The sequence below is a fragment of the Astatotilapia calliptera genome, chromosome 22 (genome assembly GCF_964374335.1).
Source record: "Astatotilapia calliptera chromosome 22, fAstCal68.1, whole genome shotgun sequence".
NCBI classification, from domain to species: Eukaryota; Metazoa; Chordata; class Actinopteri; order Cichliformes; family Cichlidae; genus Astatotilapia; species Astatotilapia calliptera.
In genome coordinates this window covers 31954840-31974062 of record NC_137442.1, presented here as the reverse complement: position 1 = coordinate 31974062, position 19223 = coordinate 31954840, and the positions used below count along the sequence as shown (strand labels likewise).

Here is a 19223-nt window from a genome sequence, read left to right as displayed (position 1 = left end):
CAAAGTAATTAGGTAATTTTTTTTTTAATTAATGATGGAAATGTTCCTTTTCTCCACCATCTACTACATAGATTTGTTTTGAGTTTTGTTTTTTTTAATAAATGGAAATAATAATCGTCCAAAGACATGCAGCTTGTGGGGATAGGTTAATTGATTAATCCAAATTGTCACTAGGTGTGAATGTGAGTGTGAATGGTTGTCTGTCCCTGTGTGTTAGCCCTGCGACAGACTGGCGACCTGTCCAGGGTGTACCCCGCCTTTCGCCCTATGACAGCTGGGATAGGCTCCAGCGCCCCCCGCGACCCTGAAAAGGATAAGCGGAAGCGAATGGATGGATGGATGGAAATAATAATGGATACAAAGGAAATGCGCTCTGTATCCATTGCACACAATACAATGTATACAATCAATTTATAAGTGCATATATATTTTTAAGAGTTGTGCTGAGAGATTTCATTACTAGAGCAACATTTCTTTATCCTGCAGAGAAAACAGACGATGTTAAGGTTACACTTCTTATGGTGGCCCTGAGAGGCCAAACGGACTGCAACTTAAGAAAACACCAGCAATAAGCAAAACGCTGAAAAAGCACACAAAACACAGCGGAAATAGGAACAACGAAAACAGAAATAGGAAAGAAAAAAAACCCCAGAAACTACTTCTTCTTATCATCATCTTAAGATATGTCAAGAATGAAATCTGTAATTGCTTCAGTTTTAGTGAATGAAATTCTAGAGATTTACTTGTCTGTTATTTAGCACTGATTAGCAGACATGCCTGTCTATTGTGCCTGTATAGTTTATAAATGCATTTTGCTAACCAAGTTGTTATACGGGCAGTCTGCCAATTCTGGGTTTATACTGTAAGAGCATTCTTTAAAATTGTGTCCTGAAAGCTATAGTTGAGGTTCTGATTTGGTCATATTTATGTGGCTCTTCCATATGAATCGTCTCTTCTTTTTTAAATTATTTATTTAGCATCCTTTCAGATACCACGTAATGTCCCATGTAACTCAAATGCAGCACCACTCCTCTGTAGTAAAGTCAGTGTTGTGCAAAAAATGATTGCTCGTATTTAAATTTCTATATATAAGTTTTTGTGTCTATAATATGTGAAACCTGTGAAATGATATCAAGTCATCTTGAGCCACAATCAACATTCCTGTAACAAGGTAGAAGCCGGACTTATCCAGTTTAAAAAAAATACCTCGTTGACATTAAAAATATCTTTTGGCCTAAGAGGACAGCAGAAATTGCAACAAATATAACAATAGTTGTGTAAACATATTTTAAGTGCACAAAAGGGACCGGATTGGTTATAATGTAAGTACAATAACACAGAGTTATGAAGATACTTGAAAAACAGGTAATTTTAATTTTATATATAACCCCCTTTGTAGGAAAAATATTACATATAAGAAACACACGGAAAGTTTTTGGCAGGCGATGACTTTTTGACACAACACCGGGATTTCTGAGTGCACTGGAAGGCACCACAGGTCCATCCTCTCTCCCCATCAGCAGTCCGGTCAACATTTCTCCTGGAACACTTCGGGGAACTTCACCGACTCTCTGCACTTCAACACACCGACATGGATGCCCTCAAGTCTGCTGGAAGAGCTATTATCCGGAGCCCAAGTATGGCGAAACAGTCGTGGACTGCCAGCAAACACAGAAGTAAGAAATACTCGTTAAATTAGCTAAAGGAAAATAAAAAAAAAAACATAAAAAATAAAAGGTAATACCTTCTTTTTTTTTTTTACCGTTAGCAACAAATTTAAAATTCCGCCTAGCCGCAGTTTACTTTGCCTGTACCCAATTTACCTTTTTTTTCTGTGACAAATAGTGATTAATTAAGACATTTATAGGTTAACTTGACCAAACTTTGGTTTCTGTTTCACAAACGACGTATTGTGCTGTCGGCTGTCACAGCGGGTGGTAAAGACGGAGTTTGACATCTCTTTTTTTACGTCTCTTTTAGTTTGTCAAAGGAGGGTAAAGGTAAATAGTTTCTCCCGCTTAGTGTTTCTGTTCTGGGGAAACATACAGCGGTTTCTTCCTGCGGAGGATGAATAACTGTTTGCAATGCGGTTTATCATGGTGCAGGAATTTTCCGGGAATTCAAGTTATTTTAAAATGAACCACAACAACAAAACTAATTAGAAGTTTTATTTCTAATTTGTGCCATTTCTCGTGGATTATTCACGTGTTTCAAGACTGATTTTTGTGTGTTTCTCACGGTCTTTTACTCAGGTGGGAATTACACCAACTACTTCTTTTGCTTTGTGTTTCGCTAACTAAAAAGGTATTTTTGGATTTCTTGATAATCCCACCTCCCTCTTTCCGCCAACCCTGCCAGAGGAAGTTCAGAGGTCATCGTCAGCACGAGATCTTATTATATTTATATTTCCCCCATTGTATGTTGCTGAAGAGCACTTTGCCAGGGCAGGAGCAGTCACATGCAGCAGCATTAACATAAAGCTCCTTTAAGAAGGAATTGGCACCCATTGTAGGACTCAAGGGCCACTTTGTAAGCTAAATCTCACTTGATCCTGCCTGTGAAGTTGTGGGGTGGGGGGAATGACCGTGTGGCTTCCAAAGCATGAAAAGTCCACAGCCTGTAACCAAGAGGACAAGCCAGGAATGCTGCGGGGCAAGTCTGTGCACTGCCCCTGTTGGCTTCAAGTCATACTGCTGCTCTTTTGTTTTCCTTTTTTCTTTTTAAATTCCAGAAAGGCTACTGTCACATCTGCAGAGACATTAGAGAGTGACAGGGTGGATAACATAAACACACTGCATTGTTGTGTGTAACCTTAGTTGCTCACCAGGGAAAAGGCAACGCCGCAGAAATTAGAGATGGACACTTCCATATTATGCCTGCACATTACTGCGTTAATGGATGAGGCTGAGATGTTAATCTTACATCTTCCCAGCTGTCAGTGGAGAGGTGATATCTGGCTGTATTACATCTGGCAGACACTTTCCACAGTGCGAGTTTCTTCTGCCTGAGTTGTTTGTATGTCTGTGGCAGCCGTTCCGACTGGAAGTGGGCTATTCTGATTGTTCGTGGAATTAATGGCTTCCTGTAAATGTGGCTACTGACCCACTTGTCGTAGAAGTAGAGTATTGAAGTTTGGTCATAGATTACCTGGCTGCAGGGCACGCATTCTTCACCAGCACTGACCCATATCATTCATGCTGGATTTTTAGGTCTGACGTTGCCTTCATCAGAATCGTCCTACATTTCCATGTACTCGGGGTAGGGATTACTTTGGGTCAGGTGAATGCAGTACAGGGCTCGAGCACCTGAGGACCCAGGCATCATTTCCATTAATGAGACTGTATTACAAACTGTACATAAAAAGATGGTCATAGTTACTGTGACTTCACCAGTTGGTTTTAGGATACTGGTAGTTCAGCTGCTGCCGTGATGTTTTTTTTGTTTTTGTTTTTTTTTATTATTATTCTATAGGCTAAAAGGGTGTCAATAGAGGAATTGATTAACTCAGCATGCATTGCGTTCTCGCTGTTGATTTTTGTTTTTAGGTACTCTATTATATTTGTTAACCTGTCATATGTCAATCACCAGTAACCTTCTCTGTCATTGGTACTCGCTTGCCTTTAGTACAGGGTGTATCAAAAAGAATGATCAGATTTCAGAGTGCCGATTGAAAGGCATGCTGTTAGAAAGAGCGGATTCGTGAGTTTCCCATGGATGCCAGTAGGTAGAGTAACAACAGCAGTGGCTGCAGTGACTCCAGACAGCTTGACTATCATCTGGACATGTGCCATGCATCCGGGGGACGCACCTTAAGTGCTTGCCGAACATTGTAAGTGTCGTATGTAAAACTTTATATTCAGCCATGTATTTTAAAATTTTAGGTTTCTGTGACCATTACTTTAAAAAAAAAAAAAAGCTTTTTGTAATCGGATGATTCATTTAGATGAACCGTGTATAGAAAAGTTGTGATCCACCTATGTCACGTCACTTGTATGCCTCTTTGCATGTTCTGTTTTCTCACCATAAGTTTGTGTTGGGAGAAATACATTCATCTTATCTAGCTAAGACTTCATCTTCTCTGTTCTTTTGCCCTGGCTTAGACGGCCTATGCCAACAGTGTTAAGGGGACCCCCAAAGTTTATTTGTTTGTGTTGAAGACCCCTTTTTCCAGGATCCTCTCCAACAGGTGCCACTCTTTAGCTCTGACTAGTTTTCTCTGCAGCTGTATTTCTGTGGTTGCTCTAAACTGGCTGTAATGGACTTTTTGATGAATAAATATGACTTGTATTAAAATCATCCGGAACGCCATGAGGCTGAAGTTGGAGATTCAGCATGTGGCATTTGATGTGAATGCAACGGCGCTGATCAGTTGTGTTGCATTTCTTTTAGCGGTGATGTTTGCATTTAAAAATCCATGGCTCCTTTTTCCTTTACAATGTTACTGTCTGTCTTCCATGAAATCCCAAACTTCTATGGCAGGTTCTGCACCACATTTATGTAATTATTTAAATTTTATTATATTTTATTCTACTATGATATATTTAATGGCTAAACTTTACCCGTTAGCTGTTTAACTGTTATGTTGTTATCATTAAGGTAGTGGCTAGCGGCTATGGCTAGTAATAAAACAGTAACATTAATGCTAGAGCTGCACAGCCAGCGTCATCAGTCCTGCCTGTGACTAATGTTACTAGACTGTGTTATTTTAACAGGATAAACAATTTAATGGTCTGTAAAAAGAGTTAGGTTTCTCTTAAAGTCTCAAAATGAAGCTGAAAAAAGTCTGTCATCAACTAGATGGAAAACAGTAGCAACCTACTGTACCACTCTATTTGACCTGCAACGAACATATGGGAACGTCAGTAGAAGCACAACACTACAGCCTGAAAGTAATGTTGTTGTTTTGTTGTTGTTGTTTTTTTAAGCTACCTGACAATCTTAAAATATTTGTCATACACATTTACCTAAAAGTAATGATACTGTATTATTTTGCAATAGTTAGACAATTTAAAAATGCTCTCTTCGATGATGTTTTTTGTATTATACTACTTTTTTAATGTAAAATTTAAATTAAAAAAATATGTCTCATCAATTTATCACAGTTTTCCCCATTTATTTCAAAATGGTATTGCATATTTTCCCATGTATGAATTTTCGTGATGACAGTCTGCCAACCTGACCACTGCAGAACTGTGTTTGAGATATAAGCAACAATGGATGTTGAGCCAGTCAAACACTTCTGTTTGAAGTGACATCTTCTTGGGACAGTATCTCACCTGAATGCAGTTTTTCAGAATCTTGTTTAAAGTCAGGTTTAACATATGACAGCTTTACAGGCAGTAGCTGACTTTTAATTTTTTATTTTATTTTATTCATGTTCCACTTGACTGAAGTGGACAGAACCCGATTGGTCCATTTTGTCGAAAAAAGTTTAACGAACCACAGAGAAGGTTGATAGCCACCGCTGTGATGCCTGTTACCTCTCATAGAGGGTTTAGGTTTTGTTGAGCAAAGCTAATGCAAAGAAAGCCTTGCTATGTGGCTAAGTCTGCTTCATACACTCAACAGGCAACCCTGTTTGTTAATGTGAGCGTAGCCCACCAATCAGAAGGTTGTCCTTCACTGTGAGTTTATACACAAGCACCACTTCTACTCCACAGCACCCTCAGGATTGAAACTCTCTGTATAATATAAGTACTTAAATTAAAAGAATTATGTCGCACTTTTCATAGGTAAAAATCATAAAAAGTTTCACAATAAAACACAAATGTGTACAACCTATCATAACAGTGGAAAGCAAATATGTATTTATATATGTTATCATAATCCTGCTTGTGACCACTTAGCTGCTGTATGAAGAGCAGACTGCTGCTGTTGTATACAGGAAGCGTCTCCTTCTGATTTTACAATGTGATCCTCTCAAAATAAAATCAAATGAACATGCTTCTCCATAGCTGCCCTATTATGGGAGAAACAGTGTGTGACTATTTGAGCCAAATGTGTGTAACTGGTTTAGGAACTGGCCAATGTAACAGACAGGAAGCTGAACAAACTCATTAGGAGGGGTGTGTCCTCAATGTGTAGTGGGCTTCCCCCCCCCCCCCCTTAACCATGAAGAAGCATTGCTTTTCTGAAAGCGATGAGAATGCAGTAGGACTAAAAATTTATCTCACCTTATTTTGTCTAGGTTTAAAGACCTTGCTTGGCACATCAGGTCTTTCACTGATAAACATTTCAGATGCATTCTGCCCCTAATTTACTCGACTTTGCATCTGCAGAGACTTCCAAATTGACACACTCTCACTAATGTGTTTACGTTTTCCCCACATTATTAGAATCCCAAACATAAACTCTGGTGAATTTGGGACTCTGTGCATAATAATTTGAGAGGCGTGCAGGCGTAGATCAGTGAAGGAGGGAGGAAAGTGAAAAGGCAGCAGAGGCTGAGAAAAAGATAATTTGGCACTGGAGGAGTCCAGAGTTGTAGGACCACAGTTGGTGGTTTCCCCAGTGATCCAGTGTTTGTTGTAGACACACAAATCAGCCAGGATGCAAATTTCCTGTCAGTTGGACCTTTCTGGATCAGCACCATTGTTGTCACAGTTTGCAACTAAGAGTTATTTTGCACTCTGACAAATTAAATGGCTACTCATCCATCAGTGTTGGATGTAATGGATATCTATAGAGCTGAAAACTGAGGCTTTGTCTTCCAATTTTTTCTCCTCTTTTTCTTATCTTTCTCACATTATACCAAGACTCTTCCCCCAATACTACAGTGAGAAACCAGTAAGTGATTATTTGCCACATACGGGTGTGATGTTAGTAGCAGGTCACCTGGTTTTTCTTGTTCTCAGTTGACTCGTGCACACAGCTGTTTCCTTTGACGTATAACGGTTGCTGACCTTTTATCGTCAAAGCCTTCTGCATTCTTGGGCTGATTGGTGCCTGGTACAGTCTCTGCTGCTGGTGAAACAAACTGAAAACCAGAACAGGTTCTTTATTACAAGCTCAATATTAGCTCTCCAACACTGTCAGTGGAAAACATGCACTGAAACCTGCGTCAGTGAACCACTAAAAGGATCCATTTCTTCTTTGTGTAAATTAAATGTTTTGATGTCTAAAATGGAAAACATTAATATCTGCAGTTACTAGCATTACATTTGTTACGTTTTCCACTCACTATAATTTATTACTTAATGTAACACATTTATAGGAGGCAGTCGTGGATACTGAGAAAGGATTTTCTCAGTAATCAGTGTGTTGTAGACTTTTTGACCTGGTTACATTTCAACATAGGTTTCAAAGACTCTCTGATTCCACTTCTCTCATAAAATGAGCGAAACATGAAATGTTTACCAAAAGAGAAGCTGAACTTATTTGTTATGAAAATTAAATTTGTTTTCAGCTATTTCCAGGTGGCCTATTATGCTTTTGTATATTATTGTTTTCTGACAGTGATGGACGCTCATGTTAAATAGGGTCAGCGTTTGTACAAGCTCAGTTTTTCTTTCTACACTTAGCTCTGTGTGACGTAAAAGATTGGGAGCGTTCTTCATATGATCAGCTGCTTTACACATAGATTGAATAGGCCTCCTCTTGGCCACTCTTATAACAACCAATTGCGTCAGGAACGTTACAGAGTAGGCATGCTGAAAAGTAATAATAATCAATTTTTATTTGAAAGCGCCTTTCAAACTTTCACTTAACAATAGAATAAAATACATTAAAGAACAATAAATACGAAGAAAAATAAGAAAACAAAAGCACAAGGTAAAATAAATAAATAAACAAACAGTGTCTTCTGTCTGCTCTTGGAACGTCCTCTAGCCTGTGTTCCAGCTGTTTTGAGGCCTCAGAGGTGATGATTAAGTGATATTTTGACAGCGTGCCCTGACAGCTTTAGTTGCTTACACAAATCGACTTGACTTGATGGTGTTTGCTGGTATTGATGACTGAGGCTACCTGCCTCTGCCTTCAGCACCTTGGTATTGCTATCCCCCAGAGCCTTTGGGCAGCTGCTGAGAAGATGTTCCAAAGAGCCTCTTCCAGAGCAAAGGGTGCAGGAGGGTGTCTCACTCTTTCACCAAACTTCATGCACTGCCTGCACCAGGAACAGGACCCACTTTAAGTCTGCATGCATGATGTTTCCCCAGGTGATCCTGTACTGCAGGATACCTCCCATCTTGTTCATGCTCCTCGTTGCCAGAGCCCCAGTGTTCTGCCAATTTCCTCTTCCTCTACACCTGCTAGGATGTCTTCCTAGAGTCTGTGGTGTTCCTCCTTGAGTTTTGCTTTGTTGACGTGGGTCTGAAGTGGGAACTAGTTAACCCAAATTCACTCTACTTATCACCATGGTGCCCACCAGTGCCTTTTGTCTCAGGCGTGATTCTGCTTTCCCAACTTTGGATCTCTTGGCACTGTTAACATAAACTCCAGCTAATGATGCTCTGCAGTCCCTGTACTTAAACGCTTTGTTTGATAATTTTGTAGCCGATATTGTTACTATAAATAACGGCCTGATGATAACGATGATGATGATGATATCTGACGCTTTCACACGTGCTTTGGCTGTGTTAATATGAACACCTGTTTTTATAACAGTGTACATGTGACGGAAAATCACATTGAGTTTCCTTCTAAGACTTTAAGATCTTAAGATCTCTTGGTCCAGTTTGTGTAGTCTGCATTCAAAATGTATGTGTGTGAATATGTACCAGCATGACTGTGTGGTATGTACTACATCCCAGAGGAGGGAAAGGTTAGGAGGGTGAAATTCTAGGTAATAATGGTGGATTGAGTTTTTTCCCCCTTCCTTCACCCCCCCCCCCCCTTTTTTTTTTTTTCTCTGATGAAAGTGCAAACAGTATTACAGGTTCAGGGTCGGCCAGCGCCACACAAAACCTGATAAGAAATCACACAGAGGTAGAAGCTGTTCCTTCAGTAGTTACACTTTAAACAGTCTTTTTCAGGGAAATTTTAAAAATGGAGACAGTAATGCACTTTGAGAACGACACATGATTCATGCTGTTGGAGAGATCGCTGATGTTACCACGCTTTCCTCTTATCACAGCGTGTCACAGTGCATGTACAACTTGCTCCAAACTCTTCATGTTTTTTATTGTCGAGCCCTATAAGCTATTTGGAAGATGAAATATTTACTTTACGCCTCAGCACCTCTGACCTAGATACCCTGTTTTGCCTTTCCTCTTCAGCGAGGGAGCACATGAAGTGAGCCAACTCTAAGTTCAACACAGACTGTTTACATTTCTTCTGATTTGTGTTTTTCTCAAAGTCTTTGAATGTTGCACGAGCCTTATTTATTTTGGAACATGAACCCTGGGAAAAAGCAGATAAATATTTGATGTTTGCAACGCTTGATGTTTGACAAGAACGTCGTTACAGTTGATCAGAGTATCGGCCGCTCCCGCTCTTCTCCGCAGAGCTCCCAGAGAACTGGACAGACACGCGGGAGACAATCTTAGAGGGCATGACCTTTAATCTTCGACATCTTGGCATGACACTGGTGGACCAACCCAAAGGAGAGGAGCTGTCAGCAGCTGCTGTAAAGAGGATTGTTGCCACGGTCAGAGATCGCTCATTCACAGTTTACTTTATCTCCACTTTTGACTGCTCTGCTTTGATTTCCTGCCAAAATCAACAACAGCAGTGTAAGAAAAACAATCCAGTGGCTTTTAAGACTACCACTTTAATTATTATCATTATTTTTTTCTTAAAATTGTTAAGCTCTCTTAAATTTCACAAACATACTGACATTAAGGCTTTCATCATGTCCTCACCACCGTCTGCATGTTTATAAACTCTGGATCAAATTTAGTTTAAAGCTGCTCTCTGTATCTTACTGTGCCTGTTTCCATACATCCTCGCACTAAATCCTGATAAATAGTAAATGTAGGGTTTTTTGAAAGTGTCTGGTGATTAATAATGTACAATGTTGTCTCTAGCGTACCACCGGAAATAGACATTGTAGAAGAGCTGAGTAGTATGTAAGCAGTGTGCGGACGTTTTGCATTTCGGTCATAAAACAATCATCAGTTTCCGCTGCGTTATTTTCCCCATGACAGGCTAAAGCCAGTGGGAAGAAACCTCAGAAGGTCACTCTTAAGGTTTCTCCTCAGGGAATTGTCCTACATGACAGCTCAACAAATAAACTCCTGGAAAACGTGTCCATATACAGGTATGTGTAGAATGACTGGTTTTGTAATTTTATTTCATCACTTAAGTAATTTGAAATAGATTCTCCTTGGTGGGTGTCATTGAAACCAAAAAGTCACATATGAAAGTCTCAGACGGGTTCCAGTGTCGGTACCGTGACCTAAAGGTCCAGTATAGGGGTGTGTACTAGGAGGCTGAGGGGTTGCCAGTGTTTACTCATTTTTAAAAAAATCAACATTGTATTAATCTTTGACAAAAACATACTAACACGGCAGGTCAATCCGTCTTCAACTGTTTTTTTTTTTCTTTAGTCTTTCTGTGTAAATCTCATTCTTGCTTCTGGAAAGTTTGAGCGTATTTGTGCTGTCAAAAAAAAAAGCGTTGGATCTCTGTACGCTGTTTGTCTAACCTGTTGTCTCTGGTCTGCAGGATATCCTACTGCACGGTGGATAAACTACACGATAAAGTCTTTGCTTATATCGCACAAAACACCCTGAATGGAACCCTGGAGTGCAACGCCTACCTCTGCTCAAAGAGGAAAGTGGTGAGTTTAGAGCACGTACACTACCAGTCATCTGAAATGGTTTTCCAACAGTCTTGAAGGATTTGCCAGAGATGCTGAGCACTTGTTGGCCCCTTTGCCATCACTCTGCGCTCCATCTCATCCCAAACCATCTCAACTGGGTTTAGGTCAGGTGACCGTGGAGGCCATCTGGTGCAGCACTCCATCACTCTCCTTCTTGGTTAAATAGACCTTACTCAGCCTGGAGGTGTGTTTGGGGTCATTGTCCTGTTGAAAGATAAGTGGTGGTCCAACTCAGCGCAAACTGGATGGGATGGCATGGATGCTGTGGTAGCCATGCTGCTTCAGTGTGCCTTCAATTTTGAATAAATCCCACAACACTGTCAGCAGCAAAGCACCCCCACACCATCACACCTCCTCCTCCATGTTTCATGGTGGGAACCTTTCATGTAGAGATCATCCATTCACCTTTTCTGCTTTGCACAAAGACACTGCAGGTGGAACCAAAGATCTCAAATTTGGACTCATCAGACAAAAGCACAGATTTCCACTGGTCTAATGTCCACTCCTTGTGTTTCTTGGACCAAACAAATCTCCTCTGCTTGTTGCTTTTCCTTAGTCGTGGTTTCTTAGTAGCTATTTGAACACAAAGGCCTGATTTGTGCAGTCTTCTCTGAGCAGTTGATGTAGAGATGTGTCTGCTGCTGGATCTTTGTGTGGCATTTATCTGGGCCCTAATCTGAGTGGCTGTTAACTTGTGATTTCTGAGGCTGGTGACTCAGATAAATTTATTCTGGGCTGGGCGGTCATCATGTGAACTAGTTTCATTGTCGTGCTTGGTTGATGATTTTTGCGACTGCACACATTGAAAGTTTTAGCAATATTCCAGGCTGACTGACCTTCAGTGCTTAAAGTAATGATGGACTTTCACTTCTCTAGCTGATTGGTTCCCAACCCCATAAAGAAGGCAAGAAATTCCACAAATGAACCCTGACATGGCACACCTGTGAGGTGAAAACCATTTCAGGTGACTACATCATGAAGGCCAAATGTTTGCACCGTCAACAAAGCGAAGGGTGGCTGCTTCGAGGACTCTAAAATAAAAGACATGTTTAAAGTTATTTATATATTTTTTTTCTTTGCTACATGATACCATATATGTGGCTTCATATATTTGATGTCTTCAGTTTGCATCTAAAATGGAGAAAGTAGTAAAAATTAAGAAAAAACATTAAATGAGAAGGTGTGTCCAAACTTTTTAACTTTTCAGTTTAAATTCAAAGTTTCTCAATAACTCAAATATTTAGCATATCTTCCTCTGTGGCTGTGGGGGATCATTACCTTCCTGATGATGTAATGACCCACATTCAGCCGTCATTCGTCCTGTAACTGGCTCTCTCGAGTGTCTTGCTGTCACCATAGCTCTTCCTCTTCATCCCGAAGAGGAAATCCTAGAAGTTAAGCTCCTGTCGTCTTCCTGTCTTTTCCTTGGTGTTGAAAACAGAAGGGCACTTTTCCTCTCATCTTACTTGCTTCCTCACTCCGCTCTTTTTTTTCTCCCAGGATAACATGAGAATACTCTGCTTCCTTAATATGTGCTCCTCTATCTACCAGTGGGGTTCTGAAGAGATTTGGGATGACCTCTCTGTGTCCTCTACTCAATGAGAGGAGTGCTTCAAGACTCATAGTTCAAAATAATACCTTTTTTAAAAAAATGACATGACAATGACATAAAGTTGGAAAAAAACTGCTGGTCTTAAACTAAAAAAGATAATAATAAAGAGAAGTATATGAGGACCACTTTAAAAAACCAACTAAAGCAGGGAAATTAAAGTGAAAGCGAGCTTATGAGGTTAATAATGTGCTGAACAAAGACACATTTTTGTAGTTTTTCCTCTATACATTGTTTGATTTTTAAAAGAAATAATCAAAATATGATTGAAGTAAAGTGAGATTGAAGTGCAGACTGTCACCTTTTCAGGGGTTTAATAAAAGTTTCCATTAACGGCTCAGCAGTTGCAGCCATTTTTATTCAGTCCCCCATTTCCAGAGGCTTAAAAGTAATTGGACAGTTGATTGTCATGCAGTTAAACCCCTTGAATTTAAGCTGAAAGTCTGCAATTCAATCAAATAATAATTAATTATTTGACTTAAAGCCCCAAAGTGACCTTTTTTCTTTTATGTGACAGTGACGACGGACTGTGGACAGAGATCAAGAGCTATCCTTTTTTGTACTCACATCTTTCAGTCATATAAATATAAAGCATTACTGTTGAATGGCAACATTTTATAACCATTTTTACAGCTGTCCATGTTATAAATATAACTTTGTTACCTGAGATAAAGCATTTAGTGTTGTAAACTACATGTTCTATCTTGATGGTCATGCAAAGTTTTCTTGGACGGTCAACAGCAGTCAGAGAAGCAGACTTCTTTAAGTTAGTGCTCTGTTTTTCATCCTCTGTTTGTGTCTTTTTCTCCTGTCCTCCAGGCTCAGGCTGTGGCGCTAACAGTAGCCCAGGCCTTCACAGTAGCTTTCGAGCTCTGGCAGGTGTCCAAAGAAGGTAGGCATCGCACACTTCTCCATTCAAGTCCTGGAAATGACACGCGTATAGGCACCGTCTGTGGAGGGGTTGTTTTTATCAAGAGACTGTCTGTGTTTGTCCTTGTTTCACCAAATATGTTGATATGTGCTGTAAACAGGTCCTGACCTGCTTGTGTTGTTTCCTCTTATCTGATTTTTAGAGAAAGGGAAGAGAGCAAAGTCTGGGTCCGCTGGAGAGGCTAGCAGCAGTTCTCATTCAGAGAGATCGAACAGCTTTGGGAGTTTGAAAGGGACAGGTAAAAAAAAAAAACAAGATGCAAAGCATAAAGGAGCTGTAGCCACATGAGGTCATTTGTGTTATGTAGTCATTCACAAATGGTGTCAAAAACCAAAAAAGGAACTTGGCAAAGTTGTTTTCTTTATCTTTTTTGGTTGCAAAATGAAAGCATAAAATTTCATCTAGTAATTTATAGAAATGGGACGATACCACTTTTTTATGTCCGATACCGATATCATAAATTTGGATATGTGCCGATACCGATATGAATCCGATATAGTGTTTTTTAATCAATAAAACAGTTTTTTAAATATCTTGCTGCATTTTGTATAAGTTCATACTCAAGTTTAAATAAACAACAACACTAAAGCTATTCTGTTATACCTGTATGTAAAAAAAAAAAAAAAAAAAAAATACACTGCACCCAAAATATTTCATAGTTCAGTAATACTGATCAATCTAATAAACTTAAACCTGCTCCATCCTCCCTATTCTGGTATTTTAAAGAGTACTTAGCAGAAATCTTAAGCAACCTAACTAATAGGGTTGCAAACTCCCAGCAAAAAAAAAAAATAGGGAACCACCCCCCAACCTCCACCTCATGATGCTTAATCGACGTAATCAACTTTAATTTGATGCAGTGTGAAAAAAAAAATGCACAGAAAGAAATTATTTTTGAAAAATAATTAAATAGATTCAACATCTTCCTTCAACAGAACTGCAGACTGCACAGATGGTATCTTCCCAAAGGAAAAAGTAATATAGCTTACTAGGGTATATTAGACTTAACAGTTATTATATACAGTAATGGACTTTGGGTGTAAGATTCAGATAATTATTGATTAAAAGCTAGACATTTTAAATGAGAATAAGAAAGAAAAGTATGTCTTTGTGCCCCCTCTTCCCTGTTCATGCCCTATCGGCCCCCCTGGCTAAACTTTGCTAGATCCGCCCCTGGACAGTTACCAGCCGTCAGCTGCGTAGAAAAAGATCCTGGTGTAGAAAGTAATATTAAATAAATTCTAACAACAGCTTATCAAGCTTAAACGTGCTGCTGTTGTTCAGCCGCTGGTTTCCTCTTTCTGGCGCGAAGTGGGCAATAAACAAACAAGAGAGACGGAGTCGTGACAGAAAAGCCGATCAGCTGATCATTAAGCAGTTTCATGATTGAAATAGCAGCAAGAAGAGGCAGTCGCTCCAGGTATTGGTTGTTAAGCTTAACGCGGGAATGCTTTACAAACATTCAGAGATGAACTTACACACTTGCTTTACTTATCTCTGGGATAACCTTCTCAGAGATGAAATGCTGGTTTGGTAGCAGGCTTCAAATACACACAGCTGCTCTATCACACTGCTCCGACATGCTACGGTTATGAGCCGAGTTACGCCGTGTCGCAAGTTTTGTGAGGTGCTTTTTTTATATTTAATGGATCGGATTACTTTTTTTTTTTTTTATTTCTCTCCGATATCCGATCCAGTAATTTACGTCAGTATCGGACCGATACGGATACGTAATATCGGATCGGTCCATCTCCAGTAATTTATATTTATTATATTTATTACTGATGCTCATGTGGAAAACAGACTTCAGGCAGTATTAAAACTTTAGACCCTCCTACTGTTCGTACACAGAGGTCTGAGGGATCCACTATTTTCTGAAGCTTGATTGGTCAGTAGGTGATTTCATACTTGTTGATCTCTAATGTGAGAGCAGGGTAGGTTTGCAGCATAAGTTACCATAGCGATGTCCAGGTAACCCAGTTTCCTAGATAAGACAAAATTCTGCTTTGTAGCACAGGCCTCTGGTCGTTTTTTATAATCTCACTGACATGTGGTGCTCATCATTTTATCCAGTTTGTAAAATTCTTAAATTTCCCCACAGAATTTCATTGTGGGTGTTAAAGAAACACCCTCTATGCTCACAACAAACTTTACGAGGGGCTTTGGCCCCGTGTTTGTACTTTCAGGCAGCACATACAGGTGATTGGTCCAGTTTGTGAGCACAAGCCATGTTGTGTGGCCTAAAGTTTTCAGCTTTAGTTCTACGTACTGTTCACAGAACGTGATCAGCTGGGAAATAAACCTCCATGGCACATCTGCCTTTTTTGTTTTTCACAGTAGAGGGTATGTGGTGCTTCAGGCTTTTATTCGTCAGCCCTTACTGGTTAAAATAATTATTTTACGCCTGTAGTCCCATGGTCAAAGAGTTATATTCCCGCAGACACACAGGCTTAATAGACGTCTGGCCTCTCTGTTCCTGTGAGAATGTAATCCTTGCTTTTGAAACTGGAGGTTTGTGACGTTGGCATTTAGCCTTTCACAGATATTACATGGCTCAATGCAGCACAGTTTGTGAAACAATTTATTGTAACCAATTTCAACTAAAATCTAACTAACTGTGAAACCAATTTATTCATGGCTATAGACATAAAAGGACATGGAAAACCTTTGCATGCTTTAACATTATATTGCCACAGAGATGCAGAAACAGACATGGCACGATGGTCTGCCCCATCATCATTTTTAACTGCTCCCTCTTGTCACTTCATCCTGGTGTGGAGGCTGCACTGTGTCTTGCTCTGATCTGTTATTATAACACCAATCAGTTGTCATTCCATCTCTTTTCTATTAGATGTGGCTACAGATATGTTGTTGGATTTGGAGAAGAGTGTGAATGTGGCAGTGGAGACCAATGGAAACATCGGAGAGGATCAGCTGGATAACCACAGACAGACCTCCGAGTCCAACAACAATCCTGCCTGGGTGAGTCCGTCCTCTCGCTTTGTCTGTGTTGACTGTGAATCTCTTACAAATGACCCTTTCTTTCATACTCCGATGTTGACCATCCTCAGTTTGAGAGTTGGATTTTTCCCGACTCAGTTTGGATCTCCAGCTTTTGGAAAGATTTGCTTTAAATTTCCCCTGTTTGTGCCAGCACCACACACATATTACATGCTTTTCCCTGAGTTAATGTTAAGGACTGATTGCTTTTCTTGCAGAAAATAGAAGATGGTTTGGATGAAGCCTTCTCCAGGTGAGATATTTGATTCTAAAGTCTTAAAATAATCTGAAATTAATCCTAGGTGATTTTCTTTGATCCCTGTTCCCAATAAAACATCCCCAAAACACAAAATCTGCCTCTACCTCTGTACTGTAGTTCCTACTTGTACTGCTTGGCTCTATGTCGCCACTTACTGGTGATTTCAGTGTACTGCAGACCGCAAACCCTCCGTTCTCTGACAATATAAAAATATAAATGAAGGGATAATCTCAGTAGAGGTTTGACAGTTGGTGAGAAATGATTTCATAGCTGAACTTTAAATTGTCCTCAATCTGCTGTGTGTTTGTGTCTCCAGCTGTGCTCTGGATAGCTATGGTTCATTTCCAGGTAAAGTTGAGCAATTGTTATCACAAGCCTTACATAGAGTGGTAGTCCCAGTTACTAACCTGACATCAGTCCATTTCATTCAATCACCTCCAAACCTGAAAACCCAGATTACAGGTCAGAGACGCGAGTCACTCGGGGTAACACAACCTCCTCCGTCTTTTATTTCCTGTCAGATGCCTTTGTTGTCGATGGATTTTGTGTTTGATTCGATGTATTGAATTTCAGTCAAAATGAAAAATGTTATTATCTCAACCCATTTCATCATCACCACAAACATGACTGTGTCTGTCTGATAACCCTCCTCTGTGATGTGTAGTGTGTGTTTTGGCTGAAGCGGTGGGGATGGTGCGACTCCACTCCACACAGCGGGGCTTTTGTCCAGCAGTTCCCGTGTCTGAAAGTGGAGCAGTGGGTCACTTGAACTCATTTACGGATCAACACCGTTTATCCCGCAGCTCAAATGAAGTGAATGTGAAGTAATCCCACTGACCTCTACCCAGACTCTGCAGACATTGTTATCCCAGAGAGAAAGGGATGTTTCAGACATATCGGAGCAGACTGAGGGTGTAGTTACATAAACGAGTCTGAGAGGCTGAGCTGCAGTGAATTAAAATCAGCAGAAAACTGAATGCTGGGAGTCGAAACAGCTCTGCTTGCTATTAAGCCCTGAGGGTCGAGAGGATAAGAGTAGGAAACAGAATGACGGCTAGTTTTTACTGTTTACATGAGCTGCTGATGCCTTCTTGGTTCTTCTATTTTATTTCACTTCATTCTGATGGAGGTTGAAGGGAATTTCCTTCTTTTTCTGCCTCAATATGGAAATATCAGTTTACTTTTAATCCCAGCTCTGTTCAATCTAATTCCAGTTTCCAGGCAGAGGTTTTGTTTTTGCTTGGTTGAGACCATATTCAGCGCAACTCTGTCAACAATCAGGGCTGTGTTGAACTCATTGGTCCCATTTTAAAGAGACCAAAAGCAGTGATGAATTGAGCTGTTTCCAAATGTTTTAGTGGATTTGTTCAGGATTATTTTGTCTTTTGTAACCAAAAGCTGCTGTTTTTTAATTTTTTTTTTTAAAAAGCTCTTTATTTGAGTATTAAGAAACAGACCTGTACATTACTGGTTTTGGTCTTTTCATGGGATTGGTTCACACCAAAATAGAAGAATTTCTGCTTGCTTGCATTCTTTTAAAGGGGAGCTGTTGTTGACGGTTGACGGTTGTTTCTCTTTCCCTCAGACTGGCAGTGTCACGTACTAACCCCCAGGTCCTGGACATTGGGGTGACCCCCCAAGATTGGCTCATTGAACCAGACTGGGATGGCACCAATGGAAACACTCCCAACACTGTCAGCCCATTTGAGGATGACTTCTTGGGCTTCTGACCAGAGTCAACAACTAAGAGGGGGAGGGGTGGTGGTGTCTTCCTATGAATTAACCAGATATCAGTGTGTATTTAAGATGAGTTTACTGTACATCTGCAAGGGAATGAAGGGTTGTGAGCTCAGAGATGAAGTTTGCCCTCTCCACCTTGTTGTACTCTTCACATGAGCAGTTCTTCCTCTTTCTTTGTGGAAACAGCACAGGCCGCTGCCCCTGTGCACCAAAGCAATAACAGCCTTTAATGTTACCCCATCTCCTCCCATATTACACTGCACAGCGTTACTACTAACTTATGTTCTTCTGTCAGCACTTGTTCTCCTTTGTTTACTTTGTTTTCTTGTTTCTCTTGTTTCTCCCTAATCAGTGTTTTTTTTTGTATGTGTTTAGTTCTAATTTATAGTTGAATAATTATTTTTTATGAATAAAGTAAGTATTTATTCTGACTAATATACAGACAGTAACACCGGGCCTTAATAACAGCAGGACAATCAGCTATTCTCTAAGTGAAATCTGCTTTGGTTGCAAAAAATTACAGTTGTTTAATGTTTATAATCTTGTTGCACTTGTATTTATATGAAATCTCCCAGCGACTCATTTACAACACGCTGTAAGCTTTGCTGTTTCAGTGCAGCAGTGTAACAGTGCTGAATGTAGCCCAGGTATGTTCACAGTCTATTGTGGCCATTTCATTTTGCTGGAAATATTCCAGTGTTGTATAGAAATAAAATGTAATCATGAATATATAATTTTTATAGCAGTGTTTTGGTCTGTATTCATCTAAGTTTAAGATTACACTAGTTAGAATCATCAGAAGAAATGGAAGACATATAATATTGATATAGATATCTTTATTTAGTTATTTCTTTTGAAAGATTTCCACATTGAACATTTCCATATTGTTATTGCTCCACTTCACAGGTTAGACTCTTTATTTTTC

The 19223-nt window shown here is 39.8% G+C and overlaps 1 protein-coding gene across 2 annotated transcripts; it reads left to right on the top strand.

The window, feature by feature from the left end:
- The first annotated feature begins 1443 nt into the window (after nucleotides 1-1443).
- On the top strand, nucleotides 1444-19032 carry ldlrap1a (low density lipoprotein receptor adaptor protein 1a). Of its 2 annotated transcripts, XM_080296043.1 has the most exons (10): nucleotides 1444-1676; nucleotides 9441-9583; nucleotides 10083-10195; nucleotides 10603-10717; nucleotides 13188-13260; nucleotides 13442-13537; nucleotides 16151-16281; nucleotides 16518-16552; nucleotides 16875-16906; nucleotides 18144-19032. In XM_080296043.1, the coding sequence occupies exons 1-10, from the start codon at nucleotides 1592-1594 to the stop codon at nucleotides 18188-18190; spliced, it is 870 nt and encodes a 289-aa protein (XP_080152169.1). In that variant the 5' UTR covers nucleotides 1444-1591; the 3' UTR covers nucleotides 18191-19032. The 2 variants fall into 2 exon arrangements, with proteins under 2 accessions (XP_080152169.1, XP_026012238.1); XM_026156453.2 differs by lacking the exon at nucleotides 16875-16906 and having other exon boundaries at nucleotides 1460-1676.
- Nucleotides 19033-19223: the final 191 nt, after the last annotated feature.